This window comes from Mixophyes fleayi, chromosome 1 (genome assembly GCF_038048845.1).
Source record: "Mixophyes fleayi isolate aMixFle1 chromosome 1, aMixFle1.hap1, whole genome shotgun sequence".
In the NCBI taxonomy this organism is placed as follows: domain Eukaryota; kingdom Metazoa; phylum Chordata; class Amphibia; order Anura; family Limnodynastidae; genus Mixophyes; species Mixophyes fleayi.
Genome location: NC_134402.1, coordinates 326,648,855 through 326,670,750, shown reverse-complemented (window position 1 = coordinate 326,670,750; position 21,896 = coordinate 326,648,855). Strand labels below are relative to the sequence as shown.

Here is a 21,896-nt window from a genome sequence, read left to right as displayed (position 1 = left end):
GTGCACCCAGGCAGAAACATGCAAATTTAGCTGCCGAAGTAACCCATAGTTGCCTACTCTCCCGAATTTGTGGGAGTTCTCCCGGACTCCCGGGAGAGCAGGGCAACCTCTCTGGTCCAGCTCACCTCTTTTGTGAAGTGGGTGGGGCTAAATGTGTCTTCATGGCCCGCCCCCAGCCTCCGATAGGCTGAAATGGGCAAAGATTGGCAGGGGGCATGGCCTAATGGTGTGATTCACTTGGCCACACACCCAAGATGGAGCCCCCTCCCAGACAGCTGGATGCAAAAGTTGGTAAGTATGAAGTAACCAATACTTTACTGTGGTTTCCTCAGGCAACAGTAAAAGCTTTTTATGAGGATAAAATAAACTTAGATTCTGTCTAAGGTGCTAAGTTTGCTTCTGGGAGATCTGGACGGGTATTTGTGGCTTCAGAATCGGTAACAGCTGTTGAGCCTATAGTAAATCATGGAGGGGCGAGTGCTCACACTCAGCACTTACACCAGAGTTTGAGGTGGTTCTTTGGTGTTGCAGTGGTGGTTACAGATGTTGGCCATGTTCTTCCTATTGACTTGGGTTTAGATGACGTATCAAGCAATCAGGGTGAACTGGATGCATCAGATCTTGAAGTGATTAGTGGGATACCAGCTGAAGTGTCCAAACTCAGGGAAGTCGCAAATAGAGAGTGCCAACATTTGTGTCTTCAGTTATTAGCACTGTCTGGGACCACAGTATCAGCACTCTGCTATATAAGTCGAACTGACCAGCTGGCTGTGGGCTTTGGCGATGGATATCTCTCCCTCTGGAACATGAAAACATTAAGGTGAGAATACCATGTTCAGGTTGAAGGAGTTAGAGTTCTTATGTTTGCTGTTACTTTTCAAGAACCAGAGAATGACTCTCAAAATTGCTGCTACCTTTGGGCAGTTAAAACCAGTCAAAGTGGTCAAGATGTAAGCTTGCATATGCTATAGATGGCCTTTGGTGACAAAAAATGCTCACCATCAGGATAAACTATCTATGAGAACCTGCAATATTGTGAGCAAAGACACAGCCTGGATCTTGCAGCTAATGTTCTGTGTTTGATTGGAAAAACATACAGTACCAAGTTGCTGGCCTGGCAGACCCTAGAGAAATGTCATGCTCATAGCAAAAGAGAAGATGGACTCCATGAAGTCAGATCACCTGATACCAGCGTATCAATTTTCACCTGGCAAGTGAATACTTATGGACATGCTAAGCCTTCAAATTATATGGAAGTGTTTGATATAAACCGTTGGTATCAAGCCCAGATGCCAGATTCCTTAAGACCTGGTCAGTTTCTTTAAAACTGCTCTATTTTGTATACTTTTGTATAGCTTTGGTGAACATGACTGAAGATAATATATTTGAAATTCTAGTTTGCGAATGTAGTCTCAGCAGAGGAATCATTCACATCACTTGTAATGGCTTTCAAAAAGAGACTGAACTTTTTAAAGAATTCAGAATCATTATTAAATGAAACCATTCATGATGGCTATAACAGATGTTTCATATTAGGTCTGCTCTCACCAAGACTTGCTGATATTTAGCCCTCAAGCTTGAGTCAAGAGGAACAGTTACATGTTGTGTTGTCAACTGCTGATGAAACAAGTTCCATTAGCCTTTTGACAAGTTGCACCAAGGAGTGGACTACAGAAGAGCTACCAGGATCAGCTGATAACCTGTGTTTTGTTCTTGAATTGACATGGAACAAAGTGGTTCATACAAAAAAAGATTTTAATAATCTGGGTATATCTATGTTTGATGGATCACGTAACTTTATTGATCCACAAACACTGCAGTTTCTACAACACTGCGCCTCAGTAACCCGAATATTGTATTGAATTGTTTTTTAACAGAAGCCCAGAAGCTCACTGAACGAGGACTAATAGATCTAATCAACAAACAGACTGTGACCAGTCTGTTAACTCTATTCGCCTCTGATTTTGTTGCTGTGGTCTTTTACAAGATAATTCAGATGAAGTTCAAATCCCAACAACTCCAAGTAGAAGTGGCAGAAAAGCCAAAGGAAATATACAGATTCTAGCCATAAATATGTCCACCATACAAGGGGAACAGCTAACCACAAGGATTTCCAGAAGGACAAAAAAGTTCTCTGTCAGAAAACTTCAATCCATAGAAGTGGAAATACCAGTTGTAGAAGAAGTGACAACAAAGATGATGCCATCATCTCCGGCTAGAACACGTAGAGAAAAAGCAATTGCATTAGATCAAAAAAGAGAGGAAGACCTTGGTGAACTAAAGGTTGCCGTGCCTCTGTCTCCTACCAAAAAACATGCTATAAATTAGTTGGTCAAGCATTTTGAGCTTAATGCCACTCAATCTTCTAACAAACATGACTCCAGCCCACCTGCTTCTCCTGAGATGGTCTCTCTAAGATAGTCAAGGATCAAATCAGAAAACCAGATTGACCTTAAAAGTGCTGAGACAATGGAAAATGTGAATGCACAAGAGCAAGTGATAGGCACACCTAGAAGAAGGGTGAAAAGGTCTAACTTCATTAAACTTGACGCGGGGGAATCCACAGAAGTTTCTGAAAAACATATTTTTAGAAATCAAGCTGTAGACACTACAGCCTACAGCCACCAGAAGCTTGACAAACAAACCTAATACAATGGTCAGGGTAAGCAGAAAAAGTGCTCTTCCTGCTCTATCAGAGGACATTGTGGAAGAAGATTTGCAGCTAACAGAGACCCAAGGCATAGTGCATAGTGCTGCCAGGGCCAGCGAGAGGGGGGGGAGGGTAATAATTACCCAGGCCCGGGCATGCCAGGTGGCATGGCCCAGGCCCTCACTGCCGACGGGTTTTTGTTTTTTCTTTTAATTATTATTTATTTTTTTTAATCTTTTTCCTTTTTTTGCGCTGGGGGAGGACTGCGCGCCGGCGGCTTCCCTCCTCTGTTTGCACTGAATGTCGGGTGTGAAGGGGGGAGAGAACGGCACAGTGTGGTGATCAAGAAGAAGGTGGAGAGAGAGAAAGGCAAGTGTGGTGATGAAGAAGAGGGGAGAGAGAGAGAAAGGCAAGTGTGGTGATGAAGAAGAGGGGGGGAGAGAGAGAAAGGCAATGTGTGGGGATATAGAAGAGGGGGGAGAGAGAAAGGCACAGTGTAGTGATGAAGAAGAGAGGAGGAGAGAGAGAGAAAGGCAATGTGTGGTGATGAAGAAGAGGGGGGAGAGAGAAAGGCACAGTGTGGTGATGAAGAAGAGGGGAGGAGAGAGAAAAGCACAGGGTGATTAAGGGGTGCCAGGAGAAGAGGGAAACAAAAGCAGCATGGCACGGTGTGATGAAGGGGGGCCAGGTAAAGGGAGGGAAAAGCAGCATGGAGGGCGCAGTGTGATGATAAGGGGGGACAGCGTGATGATGAAGGGGCACAGTAATGTGTGTGATGGTACAGGGAGCTTTTGACAATGTAGTGTGTGAGGTAGGTGGCGGCTAATTAATGGGTGCTATTTTGTTTGTGGGGTAATGGTGGGGCAATGTAATAGTGGGGACTATTAATTTAAGATGGGGTGGTTTGGGGGCTATTGAATGTGGGGGTAAGTTTGGGCAAAATGAGGTATTTTTACTAAATGTGACTATGAATTATTTAATGGCAGTGATGGCTGCAGGAAATAGGTATATTTATGAAATGTAAATACTATTAATATAATGCTGGGGCTGTTTGTAGGGAGAGAAATAGGTTTATTTATTAAATGGAATTATTATTATTTTAATGTTGGAGCTGGAGGAAGGCCTAATTATTAAACGTGAGTGATATTGATTTAACGCTGGGGCTGTTTGGAATTTTCTAAATGCATCCATTTTTTTACAAATAGGGCCCTCAACATTCCAGGATCCAGACAAGCGCAACTAAAGAAACCAGCAGCCACAGGTGGTGAAAGTGACAAGAACAGGTAGGAGAGAGCAGGAGAGTCTGTGAAATTTTGTGATTCTAGTGGGACAATGCCAACTTTTGATGAGTGTTCTGCCCAATGTAAGGTGCAGGCCAAGAATGAACACTCTTTCTGGGTTGGGTACATTTTCACGATCCTGACAAATCCGATAGTCTTCAGTCCTACAAAAGAAATGATTTGTAAAACAACAAATGCAATTTAAACAGACTTATCTGAACACCGAATCTGCAGCTTTCCAATGGAACCGCCATGCTGACAGAAAGGGATTCCAAAGACACAGGACTCCGGCACTATTATGAAACTGAAGTGCTGGAGTCCACTGTCGGATTTGTCATGATCGTGAAAACGATTACCACCGACTCTTTCTGTACACACTGCATTCTTTCTATACTACACTGTGGTGCTAGATGTCCTGAAAGTCAGGAGTGCTTGAACATATATCACACTCCGGTGAATTCAGGGCCTAGCGATTTTGACCTCCTAGCCATGCCCCAATGATGCATAGCCACGCCCCAATTGTAGGACCACACCCACTATTCATAAATTTTTTACCATGTTTAACTATAAGGGGGGCCCCATGAAGTTGTTATACCGAGGCCCTGAATTCCTCTTGGCAGCCCTGAGTGTTGCGACTGAGGAGCAAAAGAGAAGCACCTGTTTTAGATATAGTAATAAATCTTCATTTCTGGATACTTCTGCTGTTCCATTTGACTTCTCCCTTACGCCGAAACGTAGAAAGAATGCAAAAGCTGAACAAATAGCCCCCTCCAGTGGAATTACAGCCACTAGTCTCTCTCTCAATGTGTCTTCTCTCCACCCTCATTGAGGAAAAGAACAACTAGAATGGCTATTTATGTAACACTGAAGGAAAAGGAAGCAAATTCAGATATCCCATGAGGGAGACACTGACAAAGAGTAGTAAACCGACAATGAGGCAGACTTCCAAAACACAAAGCAAACGAACAGGACAAAGAAGCAGATAAGGTGGAATGGTCACCACCTCCTGTAAAAATTCAGCTTCTATTGCCTACGGAAAGCCCAACTGTCGATTCAGAAAGTGTAAAGCGGTCATCAACAGCATCAAAAGCTGATCAAATAAATTCATTAAAGAAAACAAAAAGAAGAATAGTAACATCAAAACCAGTCACACTCGGAAGATCAGAAGATTTTTCCTTGAGCTTTTTTTTTTTTTTTTTTTTTTTTAACTTTTATTGTACAATGTGGTTTATAAAATAAATTAAACTGTATGGAATATTAAAAAAAGCTTGTTGGGAGAATAATTTATAAATAATATTGTAAATGTATGAAATGAAACTTAAAATTAGATGATGTGGAATTTTCTTTCCAGATAATTCCACACCATTCTATGTTAACATTTTATTCTATTTTGTATCAAATTTTAATACATTTATAAAATATCTATCTCTAACGTCATGTGAAATAAAAATAATTAACAACAATACCATGTAAAAAAACTACCTATACATCAGGTTTGCCATTTGATTCATAACTACTTATTTAATTACTTTATTTTTTTGTACAGAAATCCTAGGGGTATTTATTTATACTACAATATTGTTGTGGCACCCATCCCGTATTTTGCATCAGCTTTTCAACTGCACTCAGTAGACAGTGACCAAAACTTCATTGGAGCTGACACTGACTATACCGATTGGCAATTTGTACCGAACGCTGGCCCAACCAAATGTTAGTGGGTATAGACTGGAGATGAAATATTCATAACTGCATCTGTCTGTGGAATGTTGAACATTTCTCCAGTGAGAAGTTAAGTCAAGTTGACTTAAGTTTTGTGCAGAATTCTCCTTATCATTTTTGATACACCCAAAGTCTTCCTATAACTCTCTGGACTTATTCATTATTATACACCATCTCAGAACATAATGAATTAATACCGAAATCCTTCCAGCTCTATTTATAGACTATATATTCTGCAAAATGAATAATGCACAATTTACAAATATAGTATAAATTACAACTCCACAATATAGAGAAGCAAAAGCTGAACTCGAAAATTGTACAGTCAAAATGCTGCACATCTGTGAAACAGTCTGTTCTGCCACAAAATTCAATTCACCTCAAAATTTCAGATTCACTTTGCTCATCAGACAGTGTGGTTACTATAGTGATCACACTTTTGAGGTTTTCTTGTTTTATGCAATGAGGACAGGCCCAAAACTTAGGCTGCATACATACAGTGATTTGTTTGCTTTTCCTGGTAGAATAATACTGAGCTGTATTTAATAACTGTCTATACAGATCTGCAAAAGGGATCATTGGTCATTTTGGAAGATTACATACAGCATTCATTTTTAATTCTACACTGACCATGACTGCAAAAAAATAATCCTCCAAAACCATTCAGCATATAGCATGAACATTGTCCATAGGAATTAAATATACCTATTTCAGATGTAATGCAAGTTGTGTCCCACAAGTGGTTGAATCCAGTTAAGGCTGAACCTACCATTTACGGATAAAAATAATTTTGGCTACATAGCGTATAACAATTCCTAGCAGGCCAGGTTCTAAGCATATAATTGCCTTGGCACTCGTGTGCCATTCAATATATGAATATCACTTATAATGGAAACTCTGATATTAATTAGGCATGCCTATATATCCTGATCTACTGTGTGGCTGAAGATATATATCAAGATGGACATGAGGTCTCTAAACTGAGCAAGTGAATGTGCAGGATTTTCAAAAGAGGGGTTCCACTTTGCCTGTTACAAAAATATTTATATTCTATACATATAAACACTTAACAAATTCTACGCACAACACATATAACAAAAAAGTAAAATGTACTTATATTAAAACGCCATACAAGTTTCAGCTTGAAACAAAACTTCTTGCCCCAGTGTCTTTTCCCTCCACTGTCAGAAAGCAATTTATTATGGAACACTTTCAAAATAAGTCATGCGACACAAATGACACCACTTCTCAACAAAAGGATATATTTTACTTTACATTACATGAGTAATATATATAGGTCATATATACATATATATCACTCCAACTCCAAATATATTATGACCTAACTTCTGACTAAATAGAAGGATATACTTTACAGTTGTTTTTACATATAGATACTGCTCAGGAAATGTACACACACACACAGAGGAACCAGTGCATATTTTAAACAGCATTTTATATAGAGGATTCCAGGCACCTGTAATGCTCCAACATTGGCCTATTCTTTTAAAGAGAGAATACTAGATATTTGATGCATAATTGGGCTCAGAAGTATCATACTATCCATGACATTAAATTATAGAAGGTGTCAGGCAAACCTAGTCACTTTTCAGATTTTTTTTTCCCCTTAAAAATACTTTATAAAAGTAAAAGCCTGAATTATTTAGAAACGGTGTTTCTTTGTGTAAACCTTTGTGGGTATGTTCTGGCAGGGCTATAATTAGATTTATTGCTTAAAAAAACATTAATGCAGAGAAATATGATACATGCAGAGAAAATCACTTGGAAAAAGAGTTTTAAAAATTCCATCAATCAAGTATGCCTGGCTCTTGCAGATGCTACCATCCTTAGGATAGTTAGAGCAATTACAGAAAATAATGTATTGCACTCTCCTGTAGCAGCAGGAGCTTGAAAAGAGTGTGTATTAACATGGACCTCGCCATCCCCTGCTCCGCTATCGATCCCCCTTCCTTGTGCCAAAGAGAGAAATTAAATGAAAGAAAATGTGGATAAAAAATGTATCAAAGCAATATAGGAAACAAGTCTCAGAGGAAACCCTTTGAAAGCACAGAACCTTTTAGGATTTGATAGACATCTCTTCCTGCTTTTCCTTTTGACTCTCTTTGAAGTGCCTCCTTCCGACTCCTCTCTCTCTGCTCCGTCAGAAGCTGCTCAGGACACTTCATTTGGCATTTGCTCTCCAGTTAGAAAAGGGACTCAAATGTCTAATTTCAGAGTCAAAATCAGCTCCAGCTCTCCTACCTGCCCAATTATTATGCCTCTCTGCACCACAGTATTATATGACAGTGGGTAGGAAACACAGAGATCAGATGAAGGGATGTAATCCTCAGATTTCTCTTATTATATGTGTCTTGCTTTAATTGATTTTGTTTAACATACTGTTGAATACTTTCAAACCAAGTGAAGTCCTGGGGGTAAATGTATCAATCTGCGGGCTCTTCAACACCCGCGTGTTCAGCCTCTTTCTTGATTAAATTTCAAGCGGCGCTGCATTGTAAAGGGTTAACTTCCCTTTACAAGGCAGCACCGCTTGAAATTTTATCGCGGAAGAGGCTGAACACGCGGGTGTTGAAGAACCCGCAGATTGATACATTTACCCCCTGGTGATGAAAGTGGTATGTTTATTGAGTACATATGGATAGAAAGATTGATTGATAGAGTTTATTAGGTGTTACTTGCCTTTGGCAAACACCATGCAAATATATGAGGCCACATGGGGGACTTAGCTACGATTGTGAAATGCTTTGCTATTCTAAGTTGATTGAATGTTGAATTATGTCTGATGTGTGTATGACTAAAGGTACTCTAGATTACCTAAATGCTAAATTTACTTTTACATCCCTCAGACTCGGAAGGAGGGATAAGCGGGGATTTGATTGACAGGGTAGAAACCTTGGGTGCTGAAAACTAGAGTTATGGCATGTTCTATGTGCCAGGACAAGAAATGTGATGTTAGTGCCTACCAAATGAGGGGCTTTTGGCACCAGATCTATGGAAGAAAAGGAAACACAGAAGAGTGGCAGAGAAGGATATAGACAAGGCAATTGTCGGGTTGGACACTGTGTAGAAAGTAGACTTGCCATCTGTGTTACCATCTCCATTTCATCAGTGTCTGCAGTATTCAACTTTTTGATTCAGGGTGTGTGCCCATAGGTAAACTAATAATCTAACTCCTCGAACACTTTTTTGCATAGATCATAGACTGAATTGTAGTAAAGGGACGCGATATTGATATTCTACTATTCTTCTATTCAGATCTGAGCATGTTCCCCTGCTTAAAATGCATGTATCCATAGGGATACTGGTTGTAAGCTCTACTTTGGCAAAGGACTGATGTGAATGATTAAATATTCTCTGTAAAGTGCTGCGTAATATGCAGGCGCTATATAACACCTATTAATAAATAAATAATGGGCAGAGAGGCCCATGCAGCTGCTATGGGTCCTTGTGAAAGAAAGGACTTGAGATGAGCGTTGCATATAATACATTTAACAGTCAAGCTGTAAATGACCGTAGTTGCACTTGTACCTTCTGATGTTGACCAGGCACCAACTTTGCTAAATCATGGTTTACTATAGAGATGAATAAATCTCCATAGATACGTCTGTCCATGGTGCAGTAACAACGTGGTAAACACAGATGCACACAGATAGGGGATATCTAGAGACCCAACACCAAGCAGGGGCGGATCTAGGAAATTGCTATACCTGGGGCGATTTAGGCCCCGCCCCCTTTCCGACATCTAAGGCTGCCGGCGGCTGCACAGTATGTGCAGGTCCACTCGGCAGTGACAGTGTGCTGCCCGGCTGCTCTGATTGTGTTTAAAACACAATCAGAGCAGCTGGGCAGCACACGGTCACTGCCGAGCGGACCTGCACAGTGTGCAGCTGTCGGCAGCAAGCCCCTGCTAGCAGGGGGCGATTGCCCCGATCGCCCCCCTGGATCCGCCACTGACGCCAAGGTGCATCTACCATTATATGGAAAAGTATGCTTAATTAATGTGTGTTATTAACCATTTTAAGCACCAAAACACAAACTAACAAATTGCTATCATTCTGGCTTACAGGGATATATTCAAATGTTTATGGATTCTAGTCATTTCTAGTTACAATGTTGGTTGAAGGCTGTAGGACTCTTGCATAATTCGACTGACAACTGTGCTGCTCAGCACAAGATATTTATAGAGTCGCTAATTCCCCTACTGGAAATCTTTGGTTTCAGTCATAAATAATTTGATTGAAAAGATAAAATAAGATAGATGCCATGATTGTGAGTAATAAATAGAATTAGAATGGATATCTTCACTTGCAGGTTTATGGAATTGTGCAGTTCCCCCACTGACCCTATTGCTAGAATAATTTAACTCCTTTTAGATGAAAACTAATCCTATTACTGTAGATTAAATTGGTTACAGTCTTTGGGAACAGTTAAGAACGAAGCTTATTTTGTTCTCAGGAGCTACATTACAATTATTTCCAATATGGAGTCTGAATTATTGCTATCTAGGCTGTTTTAGCATTGTTCTTATTCAGTAGTACATTAAAAAAAATTCAGATCAATATTAAGTCTATGTAATCAATAGTTACACTATTTTTGTTCCTTATGGTTGAGAAACGTCATGTGATTCATTGTGTACTGCAAGTAGGAAAACAATAAATAACTTGTAGAATATAATTACAGTAATTTACTAAGTATATTACAGCGTGGAATAGCTTGTAAGTTTCTGCTATAGATGGTGCCAGCACTTGATTACAAAGCAAAGCACATAATTGTGGCCCATCAGAGAAAGCATTCGGAAATGTTCTGCACAACCTAAGCACTACAGCACTTGATGAACACCATATGACACATTTAGTTTGTTCAATTTACCCAGCCATCCATTAAGTGAAAATATATTGCAGTTACATTGCTCATTTCAGAATCATAGTAACCCTATAATTTTGAAGCAAACAGGACAATCATGTGACATGAAGTTCTCTCATTCTGTACTTGCCACCCCCTGCTTAGGTGAAATTGTAGTATCCAATTCCAACTAATTCTGTTCGTTTGTCAACACAGTGGCAAAAGCAAGGTTAGCCCTTGGAAAACCAGGACACACTGGAGTAAGCCCAGATGTCTGGAAAAGCAAAAAGTGTCATGGGGTGCAAGGGCAGCATAGGTGCAAAGGTGGCAGGGGTGAGACTTTCACATTTAATAAAAACTGTCCAGACAAAATGATCTTTTGTGTATATCACATTTCATTACATTATTATATTGTGTACAAATAGGGAAATGATGATAAGGTAGTTATAGATATTTTAGCTTTTACTACTGATACTGTCAAGTCAAATCTCCCTACGATATTGTAAGGTGTAAACATACACCCTTGTATGTCTGACACAAATGCTATAATTTTAGAGCTGGACGCATCTTGAGATCCATCCGACTGAGCATAATGTTTAAACCTTTAGGGCCTCATTCATCAAGACACGTATCTGCCGATTTGCAAGCCTGTTCCGTGTGCTGGAGAGCGCAAGGGACACATACCACAGCCTGATACATCAGGGAGTCAACTGGTTGGGGAAGGGGCGTGTTGCTGCAGCCAATCAGTAGGGGCATGCCAAACTCGAGCACATGCAACAACGGCCGTCTCCAGCTCTGCGGCCAACAGAGTAACTTGTTTTTCTGCTGTATCTCTTGCACCAGCTCTGGGCTAGGCTAACTTCAACTTGCAGGTCTGGCGGCATCACAGCCGGCTTTATATTGTGTTAAGAGAAAGATTTAACAAAAAATAAAAAGGGGTCTCCCCCTCCTATATATTAACCCTTGTGCAGCCAGCATAGTGCTGGCAGACAAGCCAGCCGGGGTTGGCGGCACTATAGCAGGGGAACCCGCAGCTTTCAGTCTCCCTGACATAATGACAAACAGCCCCATGCTGTTCAGCATAGGGCAGGATTTCCCCCACCAGGGATACCAGCGCCGTGCTGAAAAAAACACTAGTGCACTTCCAACACTCCTGGGCGGTGAGTGTGGGGTGATAAAGAGCTGGTGGCACCAAAGCAGGTGGACTTGCAGTATGAGGTTCCCCTGCCATGATGTCAACTAGCCCCAGACTGGTCAGCACGGGGGTGGATTCCCTAGCGAGTGGGGTCCACACAAAAAAAAATGGTTGAAACAACTAGTGCGATTTATTTATATTTTAGTTTTTAGTACATGTCACTGTAATAGCCATTGTAATTTTGCTGTCTAACTCCCTCTTGTCAAAATTTTCCTCATCGATAATTACGACCCCACACGGCTGGTTGTTATTATGGCAGGGGGACCCCACGCTGCGGGTTACCATGCTATAGTGCCACCAGCCCCAGCTGGCTTTCCTAGTGCTAGTTTTCATAAAATCGGGTGGGGGGAGGCAATGCTTTTTCCCCCTTGATTTTGCAATTGCCAGCACTAGGCTGGCAGCACAAGGGTTAATTTTATTAGGCTGGGGGAACCCCACACATATGGTTTTTTACATTTTTTTTAACAGAGTTTACGAATGGCGGCTGTAATGCTCTGCAGGAGCTGACAGGTACATATGTACCTGCAGTGTCTTGTGTAGTAAGGCTGAACAGAGCAGCCCTGGACAGGGCACGTATCTAGAGATTCATGCCTTGATGAATTTGGGCGAGCGCAAAGACTAAATACGTGCGTATAATACTGAACGTGAGCTGCGCTCACAACGCGTTCTTTGATGAATCAGGCCCCTAATGTTTCAGTGTTATCCCAGAAGAGGGTGCTGTACAGAGTAAGTGTGCAGTGTATGGCACTGATAGCTGTAATGTCACATATAGTTGCCAGTACTAGGGACATAGAAGGGCAAAGAATGGGCTCAGTCTTCACTTTTGTTTATTCTAAATGAATTCAGTTGTTCATTCCCATTTACAATCTTTAAAAGAGACCACAGATGTAACTGTGGAGGGCTTACTTGTCCGGGGCCGTCGTTGTTCCGCGGGCGGCGGCGGTCCCCTCGGTTCAGCCGGGACGGTGAGCCAATCGGGGCTCACCTCCCGGGCCATTTGAAAGTGAAGAATGGCGGCGGGCCAATCCGGACCCGCCATGTCATTGCGTGGCGTGGCGTCGACGGTACGTGACGACGTTAGCGCGGCACGACTATTTAAGTCGGCGCGCGCGCCGCCATCTTTACTTCGCCGGCGGAGAGAGAAGCAGCAGGACGTGTCGCGGAGAGCTGCGAGATCAGAAGAGAAGAAGACAGCGGAGACCAGCACTGGCGGCAGAGAGCCCTTGTCAGGGCTAAGAGCGCCTCTGTTGCCTGAAGACCGGCGTGATCAAGATCAGAAGCCGGCGGCAGAGCGTGGAAGCAGCGGCAGAAGGGGAAGGAGTCCAGGAGAAGCTCCCCGAAGACAGCACCAGGTAAGGTCCTTGCCAGGCAACCTCTCTCCCGGGCCCACGCCCGCAGCACACCTGATAGGTCGGGCACTAGGCCCGTGGCCACGGTCGGGCACAAGGCCCGTGGAGCAGTAAATTAGGGGCACAAGACCCAGGGACTTGGGCACTAGGCCCCGATCAAGTAGTGGGCCAGTAGGCCATAAAGTTGTTAACGGGCACAAGGCCCTGTTAGTTAGGCAGGGGGACTCGGAGCCCCAGATACCAGGGCACAAGGCCCTTAGGTAGGTAGTGGCCTAGAGGCCATAGGAAGGCCACAGGGCCTGAGTAGGGGCTGGTAGCCCGTAGGTTATAAAGGGCACAAGGCCCTAGTTAGTGGGCTCAGGGCCCTGAGTTAGAGAGGGGCCTGAGGCCCATAAAACAGAGCACAAGGCTCTGTGTGTAATAGGGCATAAGGCCCTGGTGTGTGATAGAGGCGTGAGAGCCTCGTAAGTGTAGGCGCGGTCCTGTGTGAGGTGAGCACATGGAGTTAGAAGGTACAGTAGAGCAGAGGCTCCTGTGGGTGCTGTAGCAACCGGCTGGTTGTCTAGCAGCGGTGTGCTCTGGTGAGTAGCGTGTAAAGTACTGTATACTGTATTTATTCGGTCTGTGCGGCGAGTATTGTTTGTATTACGGTATTTTGGGGTGTGCTACATAACTGTGTCCAGGGGCAAGACGTCAGGCCCCCATTAAAGGTAGGCTCTTGTTCCTGTGTTTTACTGTATTAACCCGTGCTGTGGGGTCAAGTGTAGTTACCAGCGTACACAGTCAGGGAAGAACACACGTAGTTTTCCCGTCCCTTAGGTCCCTGGGGTCGCACTGGTTTCCAGAGGGGGTGACTGAGTGAGTCAGTGGCAGTGCAGCACAGCTCAACGCAGTTCCAGGGGGTGTCCCGTGGTTCAGGTTGAGAGTCCCAGTCCTCAGTTCCGTGCAGGTTACCTGGCGGTTCCGGAGTGGGATACGTGTTCGATATCTGGGTGCAGGCAGTCGGGCAGATCAGTTCGATCGGCTGTTCCGGGCGGCAGTTTGTACGCAGGTTAGTGCGCTGTTCCAGTGAGCCTCAGTCGGGCCTCGTGCAGCCGGTCCTTAGGATCCGTGGGTGACCCCATAGCAAGAAGGCAGCTTTTTGGTACGACCTGGGTGAGGGGGTTAGGAACCGCCCTCCGGTATAGTCCATGAACACCGGCTGGTGTTCCCCGTAGTGTGTAGTGAGCAGTTCCGTTAGTGCACCACACCTAGTTAGTCATAGTTGTTTGACTTCGTTGCGTTGCCGACCATTAGAGTGTTGTTAGGGTCGGGTTGCTGTTGCAGTCAGTTTAGCGTTTGTGGGTACACACCTTTAGTCTCATCGTTAGCGCAGAGGGAGGCTGTGTGTTCTTGTCATTTGCAGGTGTCGGGGAGGTGCAGGAGAGCAGTATCGGAAGTGGGAGTGTCCCTGTGAGTATCACGCTCGATTCCCCTTTCGGTTAGGCCCTCACCGGGAGGTGTGCCAGGTACTTGAGGCGGGACCAGTCCTGGTCTCAAGTGCCTGTAGCCCCCCGCGCCTTGGCAAGAGCAAAGCAAGGAGGAGGCAAGTGAGCTTGGACTGAGAGTGTCCTCATTCTTTGTCGTGTTCTCGGACAGCTCTTTCCTGATAGGCTCGGGTTAACTCTCCGTTTCTCTTCTTAGGCGATACCAGTGGGTGTACGGAGAGCTCCCCGATTTGGAACAGAGGTAGGATCCAGTCATCCACGCAAATCGTGGTAGGTTTTCTTAGGTACTAGGAGTTAGTCGCCCTGTGAGGCACATCTCCTCTGGACCTTACATAACTTAGAGCATGCCTTGAAGTTACCTGGCAGGCCAGATCGTGCATTGTGTCCTATTGCTGATGATGCCAATATATCTAGAACAGCAGGGATCTTGGTGGGTTACAGTAATTGCTGATGTTGAGGTCACCTTTCTTATATGGAGCACAAATGTTAATATGTTAAAACATCAATATCATTTTCTGCTTCGTTTTTCTTTTGATGCTTTATTGATTTTGTAGTTTCACACTTGAAGTACTCTGATTACAGATTCACAAAGCATTTTAAGCGGTTTCTCTTTTCTTTTACCCATAAAGTTTAATGCACAGTAGAAAGTGATATCCTGTATTACCTCCTTTTTCTCTTGTATCACAGTCTGATTATTTCATACAATAGATTACCACTTCCCACACTGACCATCTATCATTTGAAGGGGTCAATATACAATCAGCCAATCTGAAGCAGCTAGATAGTACTGCTGATAGTCATCATCCCTGTTGCGTATCTTTGCACCAGGCCTCCAGCACTTGCAAGAGATAAGTCTCCTGACAGCTGTGCTTTTGTCTGTGACCAGGTCTCTTGTACTCAGCCTACGCTTGACGCCCTTTTCATCACCTGTTCTGCTTCTACAGGCGTATGGAGTCAGAGATGGAGGATGCATCTACATACGGACATATGCATATGTTTTTTTGTGCATTACGGAAATACACATCGTATGCAAAAAGAACAGATATAAATCAGTTATAGTGCTTCTCTTCCCCTTTTCAGTAACATGTGCTGATTTCTTCTTTCATGTTCTGCCTATCAGCACCCTCATGGCACGCCATGGAACTGCCTAGGGAGGTGCAACAGTCATGTTTTATATTTCTCCCCTGTAAGGATACATTTTTACACTTCCACACTGGTAATAAAGGTTTGCCATTAACATGGATTAACATAATTAGAATTTATTAAAGGTTGACCTCAATGGATCTGTGCATTTGTTTCAAACTTACTAACCATGTAACAATATTAGGTCTATTTTACAGGGGTTACTTTTAATCTGCAATTAGACATAGAACAATAAACACATAACAGTGAAGTTAATACATTCAGTGCATTGTGAAAGCAGAGGTAGGCAACACTCTGTGACAAGTTCCTAATATTTAGGCACATTAGAAAGTGATGATGACTCCGCACTCATGTATACATTGTCCTATTTTATAATAATTAGGCAGTATTAACATATGTTAAGTGGTGAATTATTGCTACAGATCACAATTTTCAACAATAGAGAGGAAAAGGGATTTGTCATATACAATTATACATTGATTTTTTTTTACATGTTATATTAGAGGTCTATCAAATTTATCATTGAAAGAATGTCATAATAGTGATGCGCATTTACTTGGAAAAGATCTCAAATATTAAAGTAAGTAAATTATATGTTATATAAATATCACATACATAATAGCTTGGTAAATCCATATGAATTTAAGAAATAGGCTCATAACTGCACTGAACTTTGTTCTCATAAGATTCATATCAGGTTTAATTCAAGCTGTGGATTAATCCTACTTCTGATTATATGTGTGTCTAACAATTATGATGCAGTTGAAAATGGCTGGTAAAAGTAATATCAATGACTACTGATAAGCATGGACTTTGTGTAGTGTGTGTGATTACTCTATATTCTTTTTAATGCATAGATGCTGGATCAATTTAATAATGGGAAGCTACAAATGATAAAAAGACCTGAAGAAGTTGCCTTCTCAAAAGTTTATAACTGTTATGGAATTAGTTGGTGATTAAATTGTATCATCTACATACAACTTTTGTTACTTTCCATGACTAATTTGATTCTGCACCTATTGTTCTAACATAGATTTACACTCAGGCTCCTCTGATGAAAACAATATTTTTTTCTAAAAAGTTGGAGCACATTAATGTTCCACAGATCTCTACTCATAAAGGAGATAGTAAACTAATAATCTTGAAATTACTAGCACAGAAGCTAGATGGGACACTTTGAAAGCATGACATAGAAAGTTTCCATCTGATACAATTTTACCTATAAATTTGTTTCATACTATAGCAGATTCAAATCACCATTGGGGGTGTAAGGATATTAAGCATTAGGCCAACATACTTAAGCAAATTTCAATCAAGGCCACTTTGGAGGATGAACTACACCGCACAGCATGGCCATTGCCCAAAGTTTCCATATATTGAAAGTATTTTAAAATAAATGGCAAGGACTTCGCATTGAAATATGAAGCAAGCCCCTTACTTCAAAGTTCACTTCTACTGTCAACTCCCCAAGTAACACCTGGATTAGTATATTAAGTAAAGTGAGCCACTTAGTACAAGAAAATAGCACATTTACTACCACATCACTAGATACAAAACTGAAATGCACCCAAAATCTAAACATCTTGGTGACAGAAGATTGTTTGGCAGAATAAAGGCTCTGCCAGCCAATACTTGTGTGCACTAGTTCCATCGTCACAAAAGCTTGTCAGTTCTTTGAATGTGTTTGTTTATGGTCATTCAACTGGAAAGGAAAAAGAATCCAGGCTATACGTTGTGTCCCTTACCTCTACATGCACCTGCTGCTCCAAGGTGATAGATGCCGGCTAGGACATGCCAAATTGCCTTTTGCTCATTCACCGTGAATCCCAAAGCCTCCATGGCAGATTGGAGCTGTACAAATGCCGCAGTTGCCTTCTGCTTCTCCTCAGGCTGTGAAATACAACAGGAGAGGGACATTAACTCAAATTATAAAATAACTATAAAAAAAAAAACCAAGAGGGGTTTTATTATTACTTTTGTGGCACATTAACTCTAAGTAATGATTATATCAAATAAAGTAACAACACAGAAATACAAATAATTCTAGAACTGAATAATAACAGACCATGGGATATATAAACAATGAATAATGAGTTAAACACTTGCTCCCAAACTCTTGTTGAAAATATAATAAATAAAATAAAATAATTGTCTTGGTCTTGAATTTTTGCAGAAATGACTAATTCTAACTCCATCTCATAGACTTAGCTCCTGGCTGATTGGCCATATGAGGAACATATATATTTTCCTAATTGCATCATGTTTACGGTAATTACAGGTAGTGAGCAAAAAATTGAAAGACCAATAGAGAGTCACTTAATAGAGAATTGGGCCACCACATGTGACCTGTACAGCCTGTATGAGCTGTGGCATTGACTTTACCAAAGTCTGGTATTGTGCAGGAGGGATGTAGCAACATTCTTCCACTAGAAAGTCCCTCAACTGATGCCTGGTTGATGGTGGTGGAAAATGCTGGCTCAGGTGTCATTCCAGAATATTCAATAAATGTACATTTGGGTTCAGATCTGGTGGCCGAGAAGACCAGTCACATATGGACAGCCTTAGCATCATGCTCAGCAAACTATTAATCAACCACATGTATTCTCTGGGTGGGGGCATTGTAATCCTGAAAGATGCTCCTACAATGCTGCAACATGGGGTGAAGCTGTTAATACCATTAGATAGCGATTAGAATTTGGCTTGAGTTCTAAGGGAATGACAGCACCTAGACCATGCCATAAAATAGCAACCCACAATATACAGAACCACCAGAACACTTCACTGCTAGAAACAAGAAATCAGGGCTGTAGAGCTCTTTAGGTTGGTGCTACAAGTGCACTCATCCATTTGTCATGTACATGGGAAGGATGATTAATCTGAGCATATCACCATGCTCCACTGCTCGTTAGGCCCTTTACTGCAGTCTTTGCACCACTGAACTAGCAGATTGCCAGATATGATAAAGGGTTTATGTACTGCAAACCGACTGTGGAGATCTATGAAGATGTTTGAAACTGGCTGCTAGTGCCACATTTTGAAATTTGCAGTCAATTGATCTGTATGTGCTCAAATGTTTTGCCTCACACGTCAAATTAGTATTTGGATATCACATACTTTATGCTGTCCAATGTTGATAAAGTTTTGCCTTGTAGTTGCATGCTGACATCATCTTAGACACTCATGAAACATTAGCAAGTGTTGATGTCTTAGGGCACTTTTGGCAGGAGCTTCATTGACTAATAATTACCCACCTTTCAACGTCACAAAGCATTTTTATACATGATCCTGACTATACCAGGTTGTTATTTGTTTAGCCTGTGTGGACACTCTTGCTCTTAATATGATTGGTGTCTATCATTTGCCCAGGTTTTCCCATGTTTTGCCCATGGCATGTATGCTCTGTTGGTCTGAATTTACTTTTCATAAACACAACATTTAATAAATTGATATGCCATTACCTCTACATATTACATCATGGGGTTTACAAAGCCAAACAGAACATTTAAACTGGTGTAAAACTGTGCAATATTATAAAATGTGGCACAAACAAGAGACAAATCGAATAACACAGTATTAACTAATGACTGATGTGCACAAAGCTTTACACTATGTAGGATACAATTATACCATTACCATTTTAAATGCATATATTTTTAATAGTAAAAAATAATTTACAGAAATCAAAGTATGTTGTTTACACTATGATATTGATGTTTTTTTTATACAGCCAAGAGGGGAAATCTGTTTAATGTTTTAGCGATTGTTTAAAATATAGTGCTTTTTCCAGTCCATAAAACCCACCTCTCTCTGTTATATGTAGCATTGTAAACTAGGCCACTGAGTTTATGACTCTGACAATTTCAGTTTATGTTTAACATTTCTGTGCAAGCCAAATTACAAAGTAAATAATGCATGCATGAGCAGCTATCCATCAAGCCAATGTGTTACCTGTATTTTAATAAAGTAAAATAAATACATTCAATATGTACAGGCACTTGTAGCATCCCACTGTACAAGCGGACGTTAAAACCCACCTAAAATAATACATTTTATATTTGGTCATTTTGTATTCATATTATGTATATATTACATAAATTTGTACCACTTAGCATCAGAGCATATGTTTTAGACCAGTGTTTCTCAATCCCAGTCCTCAGGACCCCTAACAGTGCAGGTTTCCTGGTGACAAGGAAAATAATTATACCACCTGTACGTCTGTTACAATGTGTCAGTCAGTAATGAGTACACCTGTGCTAAAACAAAGAGATATGAAAAACTTGCACTGTTACCGGTCCTGAAGACCAAGTTTAGGAAACCCTGTTTTAGACTATAATTATAAAAAATGTCATCATTAGTAGGAATCTAATAATGGGTCTCCATTAAACATAAAAGCAGACATTGAGTACACTTTTCTTACAAACTCACAAAGGAAAATTATACTCTATTGTGAAATATGATCACACTCCTTAAAGTTACATACAGCATTAGCAATTGACATTTATGTACTTGTTGTATACTGTATATAGGGACGCTGAGAGGGGGGATGGGTACTAATAACCCAGGCCCCAGCATCCCTGGGTGCCCGCCCCAGCCACTCACTGCTTTTCAAAAAAATTCTGTGCGGGGGTCGCTCTGCCCCGTTCGTTGGTGGGGGGAAGCAGGGTAGTTAAAAATAAACCAAAACATATACTCACGTGATAGCGGCAGCCCTCCACCCTCCTCCGTTCACTCTGAATGTTGGGCGTGACATCATCAAGTCACGCTCGACATTCAGTGCGGAACGGCGCAGAGAGGACCCAGCAAGAAGATAGAAGAAAAGAAAAGAGTTGAAAGAAGCCAATAAAGAGGTAAGTAAAGGAACAGAGGCAAGGAGAGGCAAGCAGAAAAGCACAGTTTGAGGAAAAAGGGTGAGGAGAAAAGCACAGTGTGATGAAGGGGAGAGAGAAAGGCACAGTGTGATGAAGAAGTGGGGGAGAAAGGCACAGTGTGATGAAGAAGGGGGAGAGAAATGCACAGTGTGAAGAAGAAGGGGGAGAGAAAGACACAGTGTGATGAAGAAGGGGGGAGAAAGGCACAGTGTGATGAAGAAGGGGGGGCACAGTGTGATGAAGAAGGGGGGAGAAAGGCACAGTGTGATGAAGAAGGGGAGAGAAAGGCACAGTGTGATGAAGAAGGGGGGAAGAAAGGCACAGCGTGATGAAGAAGGGGGAGAGAAAGGCACAGTGTGATGAAGAAGGGGGGGAGAAAGGCACAGTGTGATGAAGAAGGGGGAGAGAAAGGCACAGTGTAATGAAGAAGGGGGAGAGAAAGGCACAGCATGATGAAGAAGGGGGGGGAGAAAGGCACAGCGTGATGAAGAAGGGGGAGAGAAAGGCACAGCGTGATGAAGAAGGGGGGAGAAAGGCACAGTGTGATGAAGAAGGGGGAGGCATAGTGTGATGAAAAAGGGGGGGTAGCAGCATGGCACATTGTAATGGAGGTGGGTCAGGTGAAGGGGGGCAAAGCAGCATGGAGGGCGCAGTGCAATGAAGAAGGGGAGAGAAAGGCACAGTGTGATGAAGAAGGGGGAAGAAAGGCACAGTGTGATGAAGAAGGGGAGAGAAAGACACAGTGTGATGAAGTAGGGGGGAAGAAAGGCACAGTGTGATGAAGAAGGGGGAGAGAAAGGCACAGTGCGATAAAGAAAGGGGTGGGGGAATGGCACAGTGTGATGAAGAAGGGGGAGAGAAAGGCACAGTGTGATGAAGAAGGGGGGAAGGCACAGTGTGATGAAGAAGGGGGGAGGCATAGTGTGATGAAAAAGGGGGGGTAGCAGCATGGCACAGTGTAATGGAGGTGGGTCAGGTGAAGGGGGGCAAAGCAGCATGGAGGGAGCAGTGCGATCATAAGGGGGCACAGCGTGGTGATGATGTAGGGGCACAGTAATGTCTGTGTGATGGCACATGGGGTTTGTAGCAATGTAGTCTTTGATGTAGGTGGTTAATTAATGGGTGCTATTTGTGGGGCAATTTAATAGTGGAGACTATTAATGTAAGATGGGGTGGTTTGGGGGCTACTGAATGTGGAGGTGAGTTTGAGGAGCATGAGGTCTCTTTATTAAATGTAACTATGAATTATTTAATGGCAGTGATGGTTGCAGTAAATAGGTATATTTATTAAATGTAAATAATATTAATTTATTGCTGGGGCTGTTTGTAGGGAGGGAAACAG

The 21,896-nt window shown here is 42.2% G+C and overlaps 1 protein-coding gene and 1 pseudogene across 5 annotated transcripts in view; one reads left to right on the top strand and one right to left on the bottom strand.

Annotated features, from left to right (window-relative positions):
- MYO18B (myosin XVIIIB) overlaps nt 1-21,896 on the bottom strand; it is a 390,269-nt gene that overhangs the window by 265,936 nt on the left and 102,437 nt on the right. For all 5 annotated transcript variants that reach the window (XM_075214447.1, XM_075214450.1, XM_075214452.1 and 2 more), the window contains one exon: nt 17,432-17,576. In XM_075214447.1, coding sequence (XP_075070548.1) covers nt 17,432-17,576 — 145 coding nt within the window. The remainder of the gene's footprint in view (nt 1-17,431; nt 17,577-21,896) is intronic.
- On the top strand, nt 255-8,581 carry LOC142109256 (protein ELYS-like; annotated as a pseudogene).